The sequence below is a fragment of the Hylaeus volcanicus genome, chromosome 3 (assembly GCF_026283585.1).
Source record: "Hylaeus volcanicus isolate JK05 chromosome 3, UHH_iyHylVolc1.0_haploid, whole genome shotgun sequence".
NCBI classification, from domain to species: Eukaryota; Metazoa; Arthropoda; class Insecta; order Hymenoptera; family Colletidae; genus Hylaeus; species Hylaeus volcanicus.
Genome location: NC_071978.1, coordinates 4,973,231 through 4,992,981, shown reverse-complemented (window position 1 = coordinate 4,992,981; position 19,751 = coordinate 4,973,231). Strand labels below are relative to the sequence as shown.

General features: G+C 38.2%; 4 protein-coding genes across 7 annotated transcripts in view; 1 reads left to right on the top strand and 3 right to left on the bottom strand.

Moving 5' to 3' along the window:
- LOC128873978 (solute carrier organic anion transporter family member 74D) overlaps positions 1-9,159 on the top strand; it is a 113,690-nt gene extending 104,531 nt beyond the window's left edge. For all 3 annotated transcript variants that reach the window (XM_054118100.1, XM_054118099.1, XM_054118101.1), the window contains one exon: positions 58-9,159. In XM_054118100.1, coding sequence (XP_053974075.1) covers positions 58-227 — 170 coding nt within the window. In that variant the 3' untranslated portion in view covers positions 228-9,159. The remainder of the gene's footprint in view (positions 1-57) is intronic.
- Positions 9,160-9,300: 141 nt separating this feature from the next.
- On the bottom strand, positions 9,301-11,898 carry LOC128873983 (calaxin). The gene is made up of 4 exons (XM_054118111.1): positions 11,571-11,898; positions 11,043-11,157; positions 10,518-10,771; positions 9,301-10,435 (listed from the first exon to the last, which is right to left on the bottom strand). The coding sequence occupies exons 1-4, from the start codon at positions 11,885-11,887 to the stop codon at positions 10,216-10,218; spliced, it is 906 nt and encodes a 301-aa protein (XP_053974086.1). The 5' UTR covers positions 11,888-11,898; the 3' UTR covers positions 9,301-10,215.
- Positions 11,899-13,738: 1,840 nt separating this feature from the next.
- LOC128873984 (uncharacterized) lies at positions 13,739-16,340 on the bottom strand. 2 transcript variants are annotated; one of them, XM_054118112.1, is made up of 5 exons: positions 16,116-16,340; positions 15,996-16,032; positions 15,473-15,919; positions 14,925-15,090; positions 13,739-14,856 (listed from the first exon to the last, which is right to left on the bottom strand). In XM_054118112.1, exons 1-5 carry the CDS (start codon positions 16,155-16,157, stop codon positions 14,757-14,759), a joined length of 792 nt encoding a protein of 263 aa, XP_053974087.1. In that variant the 5' UTR covers positions 16,158-16,340; the 3' UTR covers positions 13,739-14,756. The 2 variants fall into 2 exon arrangements, with proteins under 2 accessions (XP_053974087.1, XP_053974088.1); XM_054118113.1 differs by having other exon boundaries at positions 15,488-15,919.
- A 123-nt stretch (positions 16,341-16,463) lies between these two features.
- LOC128873989 (uncharacterized) lies at positions 16,464-18,519 on the bottom strand. The gene is made up of 3 exons (XM_054118118.1): positions 18,356-18,519; positions 16,912-17,221; positions 16,464-16,693 (listed from the first exon to the last, which is right to left on the bottom strand). The coding sequence occupies exons 1-3, from the start codon at positions 18,429-18,431 to the stop codon at positions 16,672-16,674; spliced, it is 408 nt and encodes a 135-aa protein (XP_053974093.1). The 5' UTR covers positions 18,432-18,519; the 3' UTR covers positions 16,464-16,671.
- Positions 18,520-19,751: the final 1,232 nt, after the last annotated feature.

The following is a 19,751-nucleotide window of genomic DNA, read 5'->3' as shown; positions in this document are numbered from 1 at the left end:
TCCTCATCCACCTCAGAATAAACAATCGTCTAACAAAATCCTCTCATCGATCACCAGGTACGACGGGTGGTATCCTGGTCCTGGCGTTCGTAGTGGATATAGTGGTCTGGTACAAAGCTGGTAGCATCAACTTCGTGGACGAGCAAGAGGTGGAGGAGGGTACTGTGGAGGAAATGGCCAACCTGAAGTCCCAGGACGCGCAGGCGGTGGAGAACGACTATTTGTGAAGAGTCTCTGGCCGACTTCAATGGCATCCCATGAACCAGGCCTGAATCTCGCGTCGCGAGGCGGGACAAAGCGGTCATGAGTCTGTTCCTAACCGAAGGCAACCCGCTGCCAGGAAGCTCGCCAAGTGTCGGACTGGCGAATCGCGTCGCGTTCGCCGTGTCTGTGGACTTCGTCGGGGGACTAGGACTATCGCGAGCCCGTCGGATAGATTCTAGAGGGGACAACGCAAACACTGGTGCTCACGTAAATTGTCTCTCGCAGTCTGAACGGAGACCAGGACGACGAGGTCGGATTACGAACTGTCGAGGGAAGGCGGTGCTGGGCCACGGAGATGCCCATAGTTTCCGAAGAGGCTGTGTCGAGATTAGCTTATAGGACGAGTGCGTCGCTGGAGCACGAATACCGGAAGAACGCGTTGGAAGAGGAAGGGTAGCTGGAACAGAGTAGTACTCGAGGTAGACGATGAGAATCGACGATCAAAGACGACGTTTCTCGGGCCTGAAAACGCGATTCGTCCCAGGAGAGCCTGTCAGAGATGCTATCTGCAAGTACGCTCTGGAAGTCTATCTAGAGGAACAAAGAATCGCTGCAGATTGGAAAACTCTTTCTGATCGAGGACGACGATCGAACGGATAGGAAAACGCTGAATTCAAGGACGCCCAGGACTCGATCCCGGAACGAATCAACACGATTCAGCGCGTCACGGAGGTCTGCATCCTCTAAACGAAACACGTCAACCATTCCAGTTCGACCAGTCGGTGCGATTCATCCTGATTTCCTCGCAAGTGAAGACAAAGGAGGTGTTGCGTGTATTGTGTGCGTGCAGGAGGTATACAAGGGAATCTAGGTACGTGTGCATAGCCTCGAGTCGCAATTGGGTTTACTGTCCGCTCGAAACTCTCGTTCCTTGGGATCTTGAAGAAAGTATATTCGTAGATGTTGAGTCTTTCGAATGCAATCCTTGATGTTTTGCAAAATTATAAGGTTCCAGGGCAGCACTCTGTAGATTTGTATGAGAACAGAGTCTTAGTACGATGTAATTATATGACGAATTTAGATTTGTCTACATTTTTTCTGGACCGTGCAAGTCATGGAAGCTAAGGACTGCTGTAGAAGGGGATGCAGATGATAGGCTGTTTATTCTTAATTAAATGTATGTATCACAGATAAGCAGTCTACATCCTGCGTTGTCTTCTCATTAGCATCGGCAGCGACTTCCATCATCAAAAGAGTTGTGCGCCATAAAAATGGTCAATTTCCACGTTGAAGACTGCATTCGAAAGAGTAATCAACATCCACTGTGTCAACGTTACTGGCGATGAATTGTCCAATCGCTATCAATTACCATGATATTGAAGTGTTAGTTTCGAGCAGACGAAGGAGTTCTCGATTCTCTGATGTCTCTGAAAATGGCAGATTGTGTCGCAAGACGATCGACATCGACGACAAACTCGGGTGAGCTTCTCTTAGGCGCTACCGTCCGTGTTTCACTCTGCAAATACACATAGGCGTAGGCAAACCGTACGTACAAGCGATTTATGATGTGTGCATGCGTGTCGATGATATTTGTCGTCGGACAGAGAGAGGGGGGAGCGAATGAAAACGAAGAAATATATATAGGACATATTTTTAGAAGATTTGACGACGAAAGGGAGGGAGAACAAAGAGTAACGTTAATTATTAATATTATTAAGGCCGATGCGACACAGGGAAAGAGGGATGTCACGAAACGCGATGGTCGAAGTAATGGGGAAAATGCGAGGAGCCATAAGATCTGTATTTTAATAGGTTACGCAATTTACACACTCGCGAGACACGCCTGTGCTTTTAACGCTTCGAGCCTTCACCATTTTCGACTCGCGTGGAATGGCTGGCCTGTTCGTTTGTTAACTTTCTGAAGGCGCAGCTCAGAAGCTACATTGTCAGAGGCTTACAGCTTAGTCCTGTCGAGTGGCTAAGGATCATCCACGAATTTTCTCTTGACTCCTTTGGAACGGATTTCTCTTGACACTCTGGGACTTCCATGGAAGTTACATCAACCCTTCGAGTTCCTCAGTTTGTTAGAGGAAGGCACTTATTATGGCGTTTCATTCTCTCAGTGCTAAAAGCTCAGTGGAACAGATGGTGATATCTAATAGCTGGTTTCCTTTGATTGGTTAACCAGCCAATAGATGACGGGTTCTGTTTCTTGTCGAGCCGGTCCTGGTCTGTCAGTTTCTTCGCTTTGTGTCTGCTAGATTAGGATTTTTCAATTCTTCAGAAATTTGAGTATATTTGGATATTTTAATTAGAATTTGGAAGATGAATTAAATATCGCGAGTTGTCGTTGACGAAAAAGTTAAACGAACAATCAATGCGAATAGACTTCTGTGTCCCATTAGAACAGTAAAACATAAAAGATTTCAAGGGGTTATCGCATAGAGGGAAGACAAGAGTGGGATTTAAGATACGCATTTAGGGTAGGCATTAGTCGCTATAAATTTCGCGAATTATTCGATTCAGGGGCATTGCTAATGTACTACACCGTTTGTGTTTGTTTTGGGAAGTGTTTGGCTGAAGTGAATGAAATCATCCCCCAATGAAGTGAGTTTTGTTTGAATAATGGTTCACACAAGTTTCCAATACATAATTGACTATATATATTTAAATACATGTACATACTAATTATTTTAGTCGATGAAAAATTTTGATTCATATTGTATGGTTCATATAATAGAATGTTCACATAACAAATGTTTGCATACTGGAGATTCCATTATCATAGAATCTCACAATCAGAATCTGACAGGAAGATATAAAAGCAAGTTCAAATTATTCTGACAAGACTCTAGTTTAAAGAACGATATTTACACTGTCATTTATAGATCTATTATTCAAACAAAGTCATTTGATTATTCTACAACTCTGCATTGAACACATGACTATCTGGTTTCATTGATCTCGTTGAAGATACAGCGAGGAACGGGAAATATATTTTTGGAAAATTTGGGAATATATTTTTGTTTCAATATTAGTGTATTTCTCAGACGACTTCGAAAACTGGAGAGCTATTAATTAAACAGGCATGAGAAGTATATCTGGAACATACTAGCAGGATGACTGATATATCACAGTTTATCCTATGTTTCTAAATTAATCTAAATTAGTCTAATTAATGGAAGTTGAGATCTATTTTTCGCCAGATCTGGATAAATCTCATTTTATTCTAAATTAACAATTTTATTCTAAAATATATTTGAATTTAGAAAATTGTACATTTCTACATTTTAGATTTTATTTATTATTAATGCTTAGAGACACAATAACTTTTCTTCAAGCTTCAGCAAAGGATATCCTCTTTTCCAAAAATCATCACATGAGAATATGTAAATCATTAATCAATTACTTTCTCGGGATGCTTAATGACAAAGAGGGTATAAATAACATTGCTAGATGGTTAACTGTTGTCCAGGTGTAGTTGAAGTTTTATTGTGAAAGAGAACGATCGCGGAAAGCTATTTTTTGTATTATCGTACCTCACACGAGAAAAAGCAATATAGAAAATAATAACAACTCTCTTGATGTTTAACCAACTTCGAAAAAGAACGAGTTTACTCAGTTTGACATGTATATATTTTTTTTTTCTTTCACAAGTACGTATTGAAGTGATCAATTTATCAAAAAAAAAAAAAAATAAAAAAAATTGATAGAAAGTTTCTAATAAGTTTATAATATCCATAATGTTATTTAAATTGCAAGATTATTTAAATTTGGCCATTTCTGGACATACAACAGCATTGAAAAAGTTAAACATAGTAGATGCACGTTATATTTGTTTGTGTATGTATGTACGTGAGTGTGCACTTGTACCGGTAAGAGAAGAATCGCACGGAGGTGGATTATGGCCTCCGCGTACCCGTTGATCTCCAAACGAGAATTGTATTTTTGTATTCGAAGTGAACATAATCTATATTTTAATCGATCACACGTCATGTAAGCACAGGGCATGTAACGTTGAACCGATTCAGCCTTTTAACACGTCAGTTTCTCGGATCTCTGTGCATTTCTCAGGACAGACAACAAATTTTATCAATCAATAGTTATTGCAAGGAGAAAATAAGCTCATTCCCAAGTCAAGGGACTTTCTTTCTTCCTACAATACACACGTCGACATCTAGAGAGAGTTCATATTCTGAATCAGGGCAGAAAGCATACTCTTGTAAGAAGTTTTGGCAGACTCTCTCGAGACTCCCTCCAGAAGTTTCTTGGAAGTACGGACGATAATGTCAGGCGAGATTTCGAGAATACCCAAGACATGATTGCACATAGATGCTAAATTGATTCTAGAGTATTTGCATGGAACTATACAGAGTTGTATAAAGTGGCACACATTAATGCACACAAATTTCTGAAAGCATCTTTTGTCAAGGAAGGAGTTAAAGTTGAGATCAAAAGGACGGACATCTATTTCTGGTCAGGCCTGTATCAATTAAGGACAATTGAATGAAAAAACTATTTTTCAGAGCTTAGAGACGATTAGCCCGTATGTGCATGCGCTCTTCTCTTGGGTTCGATACCTTTTATCATAGGATTCGAAGTGGCCATCGTTCCATGTGTCTGTCGCAGAGTCAGAGATATTTTTTTCTTCAGGGAAATACGACGATATATATTTTCCAAGAATGTCGTGAATCAGTAATCAGAGATGAGCAAAATTTTGATGACTACTATATCAACCATACTTTTTCTTCATTGGTTACTCATTTATTATTCAATATTGTTTAGATGCAATTGAATATATGAGCAGTATCCCTGAAAGTAGAAAATAGAATTAAAGTAGAATAAAAATTTTGCTCATTACTGCCAGAGAACCTTCGTCGTTTTCGACGAGAAGTACTCAATTAACCCTTTGCAGTCCTGTGTCGAGTGGGACTCGACAAAATTGTAACGAAATCAGAAAATCTGGATCACAAAGGGTTGGACGAAAGTGGTACAAGTGAAAGATAGAAAGATAGAGAGTCTGAGATAGAAACAGCTAATTAGTTTACCCGTGTATTCTGACCACAAGAGAAGGAGGGATACGGATTTTTAACCAGCGAGTCCCGTTTTATTTTCGGATGAAAAGCGACGAGGTGGACAGCGAATTGGGGTGTACTTGTGTGTTTGCCTTTAACGCTCGACACATGATTGTATATTACGTGTATGATAGACCTTGTAAATATAAGAGAGTACAATAATTGCCAAAATAAATCGTGGCGTGGAGCGACAGAGTCTCGATCTTTATTCTGCATGTTGCGCCAGTTGCGTCTGATGGGTGACAAATGTTTGTGTCTCAGATTTCTGTATTGCTCGAATCTGAACTCTGTTACATTGCCTCTCATGTTCGAACATGCTAATCTGATAACTGCGAGAATCAGACCCTATGATGGTGCCATAACCTCGAAACACTGCCTGTTTACTGTTACTGCCAATTCATCAAAAGACTCGTCTAACATTGAAACTACTGCACATTGAACTACTGCCTATTTCTACTTCGTTTTTTACTGATATTACGTGAACTGAATTTAGAAGTGTTTTACTTCACATACGTTGGTCCAGGATAATGGTCCACAGATATAAGACATACAACTTTTGAATAGTGACGTCTTATTAACGTTTGATATGTACTTGTGAATGTTTCAAAGCATTTCTTTAATCGAAAAAGACTCGTTGCATTGTTTATAAAAAACATATACACGTGTGTAATGCGTATATAAATTATATAAATTACACGAACACAACGTTTACATTCTTTAAGCATTTAAAGTTCACCAATATATTTACTCACCAATACAGCGCCATCACTGTCACGATTCTCACTGTTCGAACAGACGTTAACTTTTTCTTTAAGAAAAAAAAAAAAAAGTGGTCACTGGCGTGACACGAAATACCATAATAATTATATTTTAGTAAAAAGAATTTATCGATAAATATACTTCTAGGATAATCAGCTGCGTCTGCGGCGTAAACAGTTTTACCTAATTACGATGTAGTCTTTTTAAGAGAACCATCATTGCTAGTCTTTAACTTGCGACGTGCACGCGTGTATCCGCACGTCCCGACGAAATATATACTGGATGTTCTGTGAATTCCACGTTGGTGCAACTTTGTCACGTTGCAGGAAAATTAAATACGCAAATCGTTGATATTTAGGTTGATCAAGTTACTTTCAGCTCCAAAACGGGCTGCGTAACACGGATGCGCACGAGTCCATACCGCGACCTTTCAACCACGTCAAATTACTTTAATTTCATAAGGTTCATAATTACTGAAATAAGATTGCAAGGACATGTAGAGTTACTGAAAAAGTATAGTTAAGTTGTAAATTAAAGAATCTCACCGGTGGAATAAGTCTGAAGGTTGTTAAAACCGATTTGCACGCATCCATGTTGCACAACGCGTGATTATCTAAGCAATGGTTGGTACACACACTTTTATATTTGAATCTCGAGTGTAAAATTGTTGTAAAATGTCATTACAAGCGAATGTAAGATGCAAAGATATTTAAATTGAATTTAAACGAATATATCATAGTGTGAATGGACTACCAGTCGAAGTAACGCAAAGTGTTAAAGTTGTTCCAACGTTATACATATGCACCTAATATGTATGCGTGTGTATCAGGCGTAAGGAACGACTAAATTGATAAATAAACGTAACGAAGAGCGGGGAATATAAAAAACGATGAAAAAAAAAAAGGAGGAACGAATATAATGCCATTTTTATGTGTGCATATATTGTACTAATAATTACTATAAATTTCTGTTTTATTAATATTATTATTACTACTATGGTTTCACTACCATTTCATCGACTATTGATTATTGCTAATTAATTATAATTAACGTTCGCGGTCGCGAATTACCGTTGTAATATGCGCTTCGATTTTTATATATAATATGTATATTATATTGTATATCGAAAGAATCGATTACTCTGTAGGAAACGTAACTGTATTTTGGTATAGCGCACGATGCGTGCGCGCGCGCGCGTGTGTGTGGCTGTGAATGCGATACAGATTAATTCTGCATACGTTCGGCCTGAATGCGTCTGTTTTTCTTTTGTGCTTATTTTTAGCTAGGTATAGCGTACAGACGGTTACTTTTCTATTCTGACGAACAATATCCGTATCATTGTTTGGCCGGAATTATTTTTTAACGGTGCTCGAACATTCTGATAACAATAGATGTTTATTTGGGCCACTGTACCCCAAGCTGTGCAATAGCTGCAATTCCATTTATTCAAAAAACTGTACCTCGTAGAGTGATTGCAACTTAATTATTACAACTTTTATTCATTACCCGAGATTTGTTTCATTTTTATTTCATAATTATTGGATTAGGGAAATCGATACGTGATGTTGTTCGTCGAAATGCAATTCCTCCCGGAAGATGTATACTAGGGACCTGGAGAGATTGCCTCTGATTAAATTTTCATTTGAATAAATCCGCGAATAAAAATGGGACATTAAATGGGTGAAAAATTTCGTAAACGACCCGAAACAGTTATTCGAAGATTTTCTCACATTCTAACTATCATTCAGAAGCGATCTTTCCAGATTCGAGCAGTAACACGCGTTTCAATCAAGACTGTAAATAGAAAATAGCAGGCGTTCGATGGACCTCCACCTTAAGGTTCCCAACACTACTCCCGACGTTTAAGTGCCTAAAAACCGGAAGAAAAACGCGTCTATCCTCCTCGAATCTTCGTTGTCTAGTTTCTAGAAGCGGGTAAGATACTATTTTGACGGCTGGTAGCAAAACTCTCGTTTCAAGAGTGCTAGAAACACACACAGTTCTTTCTCTTCGTCGTAGAATCTCGAGTAAAATAGCAATGCAAACAGTAGTGGTGATGAATCGAAAAACAGGTGAAAAAAAAAATAGATAGCAGAAGAGTATACATATATATTTACGCAAAGTTTTAAAAGGATTAAATTGCAAAACCGTAGCGACGACAAAGAACGTAGGTAACAGATCGTCATTCCCACTTTGATGAATTAATATACGTATATATAATGTATATATGTATGTATAAAAACAAAAAAAGACGAAATAGTATTTTATCTGACTACTAGTTTCACGCCACAAATAGACGAAAGTCGTTCGACACCCTCAGCAGATCTCAGCACTCTGACGAAACGAACGTGGATCGTTTATTTTTTAATTCGCGCATATAAAAGTCCCGCTCGTTTTCGTGGAGCGCGTTTACGAATAATTATGGCGTTCGAAAGGGTGCGTCGGGAACCGGGGTACACGACTATAATCTGTAAGGTGCACGTTCAAAATATCTATACATGTAAATATATATATCTCAGGCGCGAGTCGGATTTTTCGAGTTAAACAATTATCAATGTAGATCAATTCAGGCTTGTGACAATGTAACAAAAAAGTCACCTCGTCGATTACTCGTTATTTTGTCCACGTATATTTTCGTATCCATCAGGTATAAAATTCGAAGCACAAAGATTTAAGCTACAAATCGCCCGTCGAGTTACAATATATTAATTGTTGTTTCTTTCCTTTGAAATTATAAATTTCTGCGAACTCTTTATTTGAATTTTTTAAATAATTACACGGTATAGATTTTGGTGAACATTTCTCTCAGCGAAAAATCCGATTGCCTTAGTACAACTGAAGCGATCTTTCACGCCCCCTCCCCCTTGTTTCAGTGATAATCGTACAAAGATAACACGCGACCGATTCGCGACGCATCCTGTAAACGCGCGAGCGCGTGTGTGTATATTAATTATTACAGATATATATATATATATACGAAAGAATATATATACATACATACATATATATAAACAGATAAATGAATATGTATATATTTAAACAAAAAAGTATACATATATTCATATACAGTGCCACTCGACATTTTGGAGCAACCTTCCATCTTTAAAGTAGAGTTTCCATACCGAAGATATTTTATGTAGAAAACCAAGTGTGGAATTTATTTAATATAAATATAATTAAATGCATAGTATAAATTTAATTGAACCCAAATATAATTGAATTTATAGTATGAATTTTATTTTATCAATGACAAGTGTGTGTGTATGTGTGTGTGTGTACAAAAGAAAGAAACCTTTATTTACAAAAAGATGGTAGGCTGCGCAAAACTGTTGATGGACAGTGTGTATTTATATATACAGAAGGAACACGAGTGTCCGTGAAAAGGAACCTTGAGGTCGCGGCACGGGTCCCCGGAACCGGAAGTACCGCGACGAGGAGCAGATATTTTGTTGCGCACGGCAAAGTAAAAAAAAAAAAAAATAAGAAAGAAAGAAAAGAAAAAGAAAAAGTCAATTGTTTCAATTTACGTAAACGAAAAAAACCCCTGCATCACTGTAACATACCTCTAGAACGTTTTATAATTTAATTAGCCTTCGGGTTATCGATCGAGGATCGACGGTTCGGTCGGTATTTTTTCGACGTACGATCGACGGAGCCTGAGACGAAAACAAAACGGAGGAGAGAAGTATACTTCGAAAACGAGTGATTTCGATGCTTGGTAATCCGAGGGTTAAGACTGATTCAGCGAACACGCTGTAAGAAAGCCAGATCGAGCGTATTTTGTAATTATACTATTATTATTATATTATATTATATTATATTATATTATATTATATTATTATTAATATTATTATTATTGTTTGTAATTACGATTACTATCGAATTTGTTTTTAATAAACGGCAGGTGCCATGATTACAAATTTTCGAAATGGATTTACCCTTTAATGTGAATATTGCTTCTAATTGTTTGTTTGTTCTTTTTTATGATAATAGGTGCGCAAGATGCAGAAAGACGGAAGCTGTTGGAAATAGAATACCGAAGAAGGTTCTCATCGAACAAGGCGGGTGGTTGAAAGTATGAAATGTGATTAGAAATAATTGCAATGAAGAAGGCAATCTGGTTGATGGATCAATCCTACATCACTTCAGAGATCTATTCTTACTTGTCGAACTTTTATTATTGGAATGTAGCTATAATGGAAGCACAGTGCTCTTCCGTAGCCAAGCATTGCCCGAAAGCCTCAAGTAGCAAAGGTTCCTCCGTAACGGCCAGTTTGTAATCTTGAAAGGAAATCTTTCCATCCCGATCGACGTCTAACTTCTTCAGTGCCAATTCCGACAGATCCCTGACCGCTTCGTCTGGATCCTCTTCTCCTGGCTGCTTTATCAAGCAATTCCTAAAAGGACAAAATATTATCGAATCACAACGAACAATATCGTTGGGTAAGACTATTATTATTGGTATTTCGAAACGTTTACTTGAACAACTGAAAGATCTCGTCCTTTGTGATGAAACCATCGTTGTTGAGATCGTAAACTTTGAAACAAAATTCAATCCTTTCTCGTAGACTGCCGCGAAGATAAAGATCCAGCCCCATGATCCACGGCTCCATTCTGATGATACCCTCGTTCTCACGATCCCAGCAGCAAAATATCCTCTCCACCAATGCGTCCTCCGTGATCACCTTGAACGTGTTGTGCAGAAGGTCTCGAAAAATGGTTCTGTCGATTCCCTGTTAAGGTAATTTATAATCACTTTACGTACCAGAAAGTCTCTACAAAATTGTACTCCCATTTATTTTACTAGTCAAATGCTTGGTTTAGCAAGTAGAAACGGTTCTTTAATCTAACCAACACGATTTCTCCGGAATCGTGCGATTGAGACATTGAAGGCTTTGGATGTGCGCTATCGCATGCTTCCTCGCAAACACAAAATGACAGGTTCACGCACGCGACTTAAAACGCCTGCGATTCGAAACGGTGGTTTGCTAGAAGTGTCGCTACCTCTATAGCTTGATTCGATTGCTGCCTCCTACCCATAATAAACGACTGTCCTACTTGTTGCTGGCCAGAACTGGTTAGCTTCTTGTACAGCTTGCACAGGTTGTCCAATTCGAACCTGCGGGCAATTGAAAGACGGAACAGCGTCTCTTAAAGAAAAAAAGGACCCTGTTTCTTGCGAATCTTCTGTCAAATTGCATTTTTATCGTGCAAGTTGATAGTGAAACTTCAACGTTGAAGTTACGTAGAAGGTTCAATTGCCAGTGTGAATAACTAAATGAAGCCTGATGTTTGTAAAAATAGAAAGAAAAAAACAAAATCACGATATTTACTTGTAATATATCAATACATCTTTCTGTCTTCTTTATGCAAACTTTCTAAAATATAAATTTATAAAAGGAAATAAATTTATCACTGAATTTATATTACATAACAAAGTCTGCTCTAACGTTTACAAACGAAAAGGCTTTATTTGTTAAATTGTGCCTCGTCAACTATCGATTCAAATGAACTTTTAGAGCGTTTACTTGCCACGAGAACCTAGTTTTCTTCTTGAGCGACTCGATCAGCCTGATGGTGTTGGTGGAATTCCTCGCGCCACCACCGTCTGGCATTCTTCTGCGATGCCTTTTTCTGGGCTCGTGCTTCGGGCTGGCAGAAGTTAGCCTTTTGGGGTTCACGAAGGCTTTGCGGCCACTCATCAAGAAGATAGAGACGCTTTTCATCAGGGTGGCGCCAGCACGAAGGTTTGCGGCGTGCGCGCCCTCGGCGCCGACGCCGACGCCCGCGACGCTTTCGTGATCCATTCGAGGTTTCGCGCTCGACGAGAGGCTGCGTTCGCCGGACATCCCTGAGGAATTTCCAGACCACGGTAAGTCGACACACACTCGCTATTTTATTTATTTGCTCAGTTAATGAAAGTTGATGGTAAACAAAAAATAATTATAGTGTAAAGGACGAGGAATTAGAAGTGTAATGTACAATATGAAGCATAAATTAATAAGAAAGAAGCAGGCTGTGTCTTTATTTAAGGATTTTATTTAAGGATGTAGTAATTGATTTTTGAGTGGACGGAGGTTAAGGTTCTAATGGGTAGAAACATATTTTTATAAAAATTAGAGAAGTATAAAAGAGAGACAAATTTAAAAAAAAAAAAGACAATAGGTTTTATTTTTGTTTGTACGACTACCATCCTTGCAATACCCTTATCGTTGTTAATAAAATACGTTCTTTCCGTACTTTTCCAGCGACGAAAGATCATTGCTAGTCATTTTTATTTTCAAATCAATGGAAATAAATAAGTTGTCGTTTGTAGCTGAAGCGGCGATCTCGAGCCACTCGCAAGAAGTTTTCATTTCGTTCTAATTATAGCGAACGAAAACGCAAAGGAAGATTGATTGCGTTAAGACGATAAAAGCTATGGTTACGGATCGATTGATCAATAGCACGAAACGATTCATCGTTTTCGATTGGAGACCCAATCTCCACACGCTTCTTGCTTCGGATTCGGTCGCGTTCACGCTATCGAATTGATGAACTCCGAATGCACTTTGAATTGGACGCGTTTGAGGACAATTGGCATATGAATGCAAATTGCACAACATTAGGCGTATTACTATGGTCGTATTACTAGTTTGTAAAATTGGAGGTTCATGCAGAGGCTGTTTTAGAGGGCTGGGAAAATTGCGTATCGGATTTCTTCAAACGGGATTTTTATTATCAATCTGTAGGAAAGAAAATTATATTTACACTTTATTTTATTCTATTTCTGATCTAATAAGATCTTAGTAATTATTGTGATCTAGAATAACTTTGAGCAAATATTTTTGTATGCAAAAATACGTTTCAAGACACTTCAACAACTGAGATTAATTAAATAAAACAAAAGCATATGCTTAGTCCTCTTTTCGATAGAGTATTAGATTTTATGTAAACGAGTCAACTATATGGTTTCTTTTTCTTTCTAATAAGGAAAAATTAAATGAACTCTTATGTATTATTCTAAGAAAGAATATACTTTGTTTTGAAAAGTAGGCTCGAAGAGGTTACACGAAATTTACCGAGGAACAGGAGAATGCATTTCCTTGCATCGACTAATGCATTTCCTCGGTAGTTTCAACTGTTCCGTGCAAAATCTGATCGATGCGTGTCGAAACCCCATTCCGTCAGAGATAAAATATGAAACGTTCTTCGCGAAGTACGAAATCATTCTCGGTTACAGCAATACAACGTTCATTTTAAGGTATTTCTAGCATAATTTACTGCATCGTGGCATCATAGGCAGTAAACGATTTCTTCCAGACAAAAATCACTCTCGAAGGCATTCAATTAAAAGTTTCTCAACATTTTGGCAGTATTTCTCATTCAGAGTTTAAAATAATAGCATGGTCTCGATCATGTTAATTTACAAATTCACAGAAAAACAGTTGATCGGATTAATTATTGCCTTTTACAATATCCAATCACTCGATAATATTGTATTATTCTATATAATATTAATCGTGATTCTGGATAATAGAAACTCACATTTAGAAACTAATTGATACTCTTAGTGTGCACCTGAACGCATGCCTTTCACTTGCTGCATTGGAGTTCGGGTTGCATATCGACAGGCGTTCTCAGATTCAACAATAAAGTAATTTAATAAAGCGATTATATTTATTGCGTATTGTGTAAATTATAAAATATGCATAACATCGATAATTGAAAAATTATTTATGATAATTCGTCTCACTAATTGAGAGAATTTGAACTCGAGCAATCGAATCGATAGGTTTATATTCGGATATTGGAGGTGCAATTTCACACCAGATTGAATCGCGTCACGATAACAAACCACCTTCGAGGTCCTGATTTAGATTCTCGAACTTCCCTTACACGCGATTAATAGGCGCACGCGATTGATCATAGCGTTCGGTTAAGCAACTGCGCGATAGAGACATGAACATGTTGCTTGCAAATGGTATTGCAGCTTCTTCGACAAATATTTTATAAACAAAAATTCAAACAAAGTATAGAAAGCATGGGCGAAAATTGTAATTCTCAATATTCTTGTTTATATTAAATATAAAAACAAAATACTTTTTTTGTGAATAAGTACTTGGCACATTTATTTCCAGTTTCAATACTTTATTTGAAAATGGGAATGTTCGTTTAATTAATTGATAATCACACGTTTCAGTAACCTTTAATTTTGCAAAACATAGCAGCAAAGCAGCACTCGTGTCAATTCGTTGTACGTATCTTCACTTTCAAGCAAATCTAAGCCCTCCTTTGGGTGGAGTTTACCTGAATTAGGCTATGCCTGCTGTATTCCATTGTTATAATTGTCCGTGATTTACAGTAACAATAAACTTACCCGTTTCACGAGAGGCAAATGTTAACGAGAACCGTCGCGATGGTTTCTTTCTCGTCGCTAACGGCTACGGAATGGAATCGATCAAACTTTCTCAACAATCGGAAATGAAGTTTGCAAGTTAGCTTCATCGCAATATTTAACTTGTTGATGATAAGATTAGAAAACTCAAATTTCAATTGCGTTTATAAAATGTTTAAAGTTTAAAAAAATAAACACCACCAGTTTTGTTATCATGCTGTGCACTTAAAAATCGACGGATCATTTTTATTGCAGTATTAACGTTATAATAGCTTGAATTTTTCACGAGTTAGGACAATACTTGTTTCGTTAAAAATATTATAGAAATGGTTTAGGAGTAGTCAGAGTATCGATACTTTCTTGGGCTGATCAGTTGAAGCGATGTTTCCAGGATTATTGACTTCTGGTAGAGGCGATGAGTTGGAGTGGGAATGATGTTTTCTGAAAAATAATTTCTATTGGAAACTATCGAGGTATCATTATGAATTTGTTTATGCGTCGTTACTTACCTGCAAAGGCTTTCGAATACGTTTCGAATGTGAATTATGAGGTTCTGAGCCTCCATCAAGATGTTGTCCAAATATTGGGCTATGTTCTTCACTGTCTTCAACTCTGGGTCGTTCGATGTTTCAATTTGGGAAGCTAAAAATGACTTTAGACTGTCTTCGTATCCTTCTATAAAAGAAAATCAAACGAAATTAGTCCAAAAATAAATTATGAAAATTATTAGGAGCGAAGCTTGCGGTATTAACATTTACAATATTTGGAGCGGTCATTGCAACATATTTGTTGCTGTTAAATAAACTTTGCACGTTTCTATGTAGGATTAGGATTTATTAGAGAATAAAATCTAATAAGAAATGAATACATAGTGAAATTAAAATGACTTCATCTTATAAAGTCTGACTGACCACCAGTTGATGTGACGTGTATTTCTTTGGATAATTTAAAGAATATAAAGAAGCAAATGAAATTGTTGAACTTGAAGGAAGTGTAAACCTGACGACTGATAAAGATTGATGTACGAAGAAGAAATACGTAAGAAAGAGGCACTCACGGCCGAGTCGACTACCTGACAGCTGTTTCTCGCCATTCTGGCCGTCCAGGTAATGAATATTCAGCTCTTCCGGAGAATTAAGGAGATTTCTGAGACCGTTAATGTTCTTCGAGGCCAGTTTAATGGACACTGATGACGCTGTAGCGTCCGTCATCTCATTATTCACGGGGTCAACATACTTCATGGCGATGGTTCCCTCCCGCGATAGCTCTTTCAGGACGCACTTGAACACTTTGAACAATTCTGCCTGGGATTGCATTACCTCGACAAAATTAGGTAGATCCAATAAAAATTTATCCAGTTTCTGGCTCCCAGGTGAAGATATTTCTTCAACTGTCTCTTCGTTCATGGCATTTTTCGCACGAGCGTTCTCGTTTCCAGGGAGTTCATCTTCGGCGATCCTGTGAACTCGAGCACTTCTCTGTTGGCCTAAGTCAGCTTGGCTCTCTTCGCGATAAAATGGACAGAATAATTTTTTTATTTATTGACCTAGAATCCATACAAGGAGAAATGTTTCGATTACCTGTCAATTCTGATTTAGCGAGGGAACCACAGCGAACCTGGAAACAAAGGAATTGTACGACTTCCAAGCTAGCACTGATCTTTTGTTTCGTTAATAATTTAAATGGAAGATAGAACTCACCCGCAGAAAGAGCGACAGCAGCACAAAAGCGAGGAGTTGCATCTTTACACAAATGGATAATCGACTTTTCGAAGAAGAATGATTCCCAAGGGACTATGGCGAGTTAACGATCGCCTTCTAACGGACCAATCGCTTTTATAGTCGCGACGGGCGCGATTAATAGAGTCGTGGCATGTCGTAGTTTACAAAATATTCGTTGCAAACATCCGGATAAAGTCGTGCGTGCCTCGAGCGAAGCGTTTTAACGTGCAAACGTATGGTTAACAAGAATATTCATTGATGTTTAACTAATTCAAACTAATTTTTAAACGGTATTGAAAGATGGAGAGGATGAAGCAAATTAATTAATGTTAATAAAAAAACTGTCTTTATTGAGTCAGAGTCGTATACGATAATTAAATAACATATGATTTAGGTACAAGTACTAAGCAGTAGTAACATGAAATTTCAAGTGGTGTAAAAATGTATTATACAAAAGTGGTCATAAGTGGTCATAAATTATCGTACAATAGTGAGCATTCTAACTAAACGTTGTCGTAGGCGTTCAATCCGGGAATTATCGTCCGTATCCAGTTGATCTGCAATAGAAGAGAAGAAATTTAAATAAATTTAAAAGAGACATAGTATAACGCCATAGTAAATATGTCAGTTATTACGGTTACGCTTGAACTTATACTTTTGTTTATTGGAAAAGATATGTACAAACCAGAGTCTGAGAGGAATACTACTCCAAATAATAATGCTTGCTTGTTGACGCAAAAAGTCAAGTATAAGACAACGGAATGGAAATATTTACCCTGCTTTCGCGCTCGCGCTCGCGAAAGATGCGCTTCCAAAGGGCGAGCTTATGGCACCAGCGTGTGCAGAGCTGCCGGAGAAGCCACCTCCCGAGCCTCCGTAACCGCCATGAGGATAGCCATGTCCGTAACCACCGTATCCAGGTCTGTAGCCACCGTGACCATGACCATAACCACCATAACCACCATAGCCACCTCCAAATCCGCCTCCATATCCACCTCCAAGTCCACCGATACCGTAGATTCCGTGTTTATGGTGAGGGTTTGGATCTGGGGACGCCTCTCTCACCATCCTCGACAACGGGGTTTCTGAAATAAATATATTTCGATAATTAAGGCACTCAAGAGTCTATGAATAGAATCACCAAAGTAAATAAAAAGAAAGGAGTGCTCGTTCTAACAAGCGTTTCACTAGAAGAAGGTATGGTAAACCAACCGGAAAGTGGAAACGACATCAACCTTCGAGACATGTAAGGTCGACAAACAACAATTTGTACCGATCTGTTAACAGATTGTTCAGACGCTCGCTAAACGATGAGTCACAATACTGAGAATATGCGCGCGACACAGGAGTTTGTAATTCATTTGATGCGTGCAGAACTTATTAGGATTCCAAAATGAAAACAGAACTGGTAATTCTAACACTTGGAAATTGAAAAGAAACTCTGCCACTACTTGTGTCGAATATTTCAGCTACCAGTGGAAACATTATTGATATCTCACACTGTCTACTTCGTTTATTTTACGCACTAATATTCTCAATTGTATTCAAACGCAATGAAAAAATGACCTACGATGGAGCTTGTCAAATATTTTCTGCGTAGAAGCAGTTGGTTGGAGGAGCAAGAAATTACTACTGGAAGATGAATAGATTGATGAAGCTAACTTTATTATCACTTCCATTTGCATTGAATGCAGTTAACCTTTGCAAATATAGTTTTTATTGTTCAGGTTCTTCGCAAGACAACTTCTCCGCTACAATCAGTTCTTCGAAAGCCAGTTTCTATAAGGATCTAAGCTCTGTAATTAAAATTTCAAGACACCTACGTCTAATACTCAGTATTCTCAAGAACCTACCATTCTAAATTTTAATTTTAGTACAACCAGCCTATTGAAACAATTTTAATTTTAATTTTAGTACAACCAGCCTCAATTTTTCTACAACACCCTGTTCACCCAAGAACCTAACCACCCATTAGTTTTAGAACACCTAGTTCATTAAAGAACCTGAAATCTTCGATATACACAGTTTCCCCAAAAAATAAAATTCCCAAACTACAATTTCAATATACCCTGTTCCTCGAGAGCCCTCAACTTCTCTAAAACATCCAGTTCGCCCAAGGACCTAATTTCACCAACTACTACTCTCATTGCTTCGAGACAAGTTTTCTAAAACTCTCGACTTCTCGATCAAAGCACCCCAGTGTCACAACTCATGTATACCTTTCTCTTGAGTGGCAGGAAATCCAAAAGCGTTGGCCAGGACTGCGACCAGGACGATGAAGAGGATCTTCGACATGTTTCTGGTGAGATGTTTAGCACACTTCCGCGTTACAAGTTCCTTCGAGGTTCGAGTGCGAAATGACGATGGGGAAATCAGCAGGGAGCTCTTTATATAGGAACCGTGACCGTCCGAAGAGTTCGGGGATACCCCAACGCATTTACGTAGGTACGAAACAGCACTTCACGAGGAATGGTCGTATCTCATTAGCACGGATGAGCTTTCAGTTTGTGGAGGTGTTCAACGCCATTTAATACGCTGAAAACAAATAATTCTCGAGGTCTGGATGTCTGATCGAATGGATACGATGATTCGAGCTATTTCTTATCTTGCTCTCTTTTTATGCAGCCTGTATTTCATCCTTCTTGGACCAAGGATTTCATCAATTTCTTCCTCAGATCTGATTTCCTGGACTTTTGTTAGGAATAATTCTTTCTCGCGGAAGGTGGAAATTTTGAAGGTGAAATAAATTAACGAAGATCACGATGATGGAATTATAAATCTACATATTTGTCAGCTATCGTAGTCTCATGGTGAAATTAACTGGCGTACACTGAATGTCAAGGTTTCATTCAATATCAGCATCCATTAAAAAAATGCTAGTAGCATTTAGTTACTCATAGAATTATAAACTGCAATCCGAGACGTGCATGCGAAGCAGATATACACATGCTTTAAATTGATGTCGATTACTGAGCTGGAAGTAAATTAAAAGCTCATCTTTTTTCGATATACAGCCACCAGTTAGCTAACACCCTGTATGTAAAAGTACTGTTGTTTCCATTTCCAAAGATACGACTCTGAACCTTTCTGGAAAGTTGGACACCGCAGTCTTAAATTAAACCTGAAATTTTGCATAAAATTAGTATAACACGCCAGTATCTGAAAATCGTGTTTCGCCTTTGTGACGATGACGAAGCAAACTTGGTGGTAGTTTTTACAACCTCGTTAAGTCAAAAGAAATAAAAGAAAAGCGGAGGAGCGTTCTATATACCATAGCTATACAGGGAATCCCCCAACGTCCTAGCGTCAATTAGCACATGGTAGACGCGAAGTTTTACGTACTAACCCGTGCCTAATCGGTATTTGACGAATTACGTGGTTGGGAAAAGTTGTATGATCTTCGTTTGGTGTCGACGAACCGGCAAGGTCACGTTTTTATACCTGGTGGACCGAATCCTGCCCTTGAAATTGACCAACAGCTTAACTTATTGAAAAGTAGGAAGATTACCGTTTAATAAAAGGTTTCTTGAATGTTTTCAATTGCTTGGTAGAAAAGAATAATAAATTGTAGTGATGATGGTTCAGAAAACTAAAAATAATCACCATAATGCAACC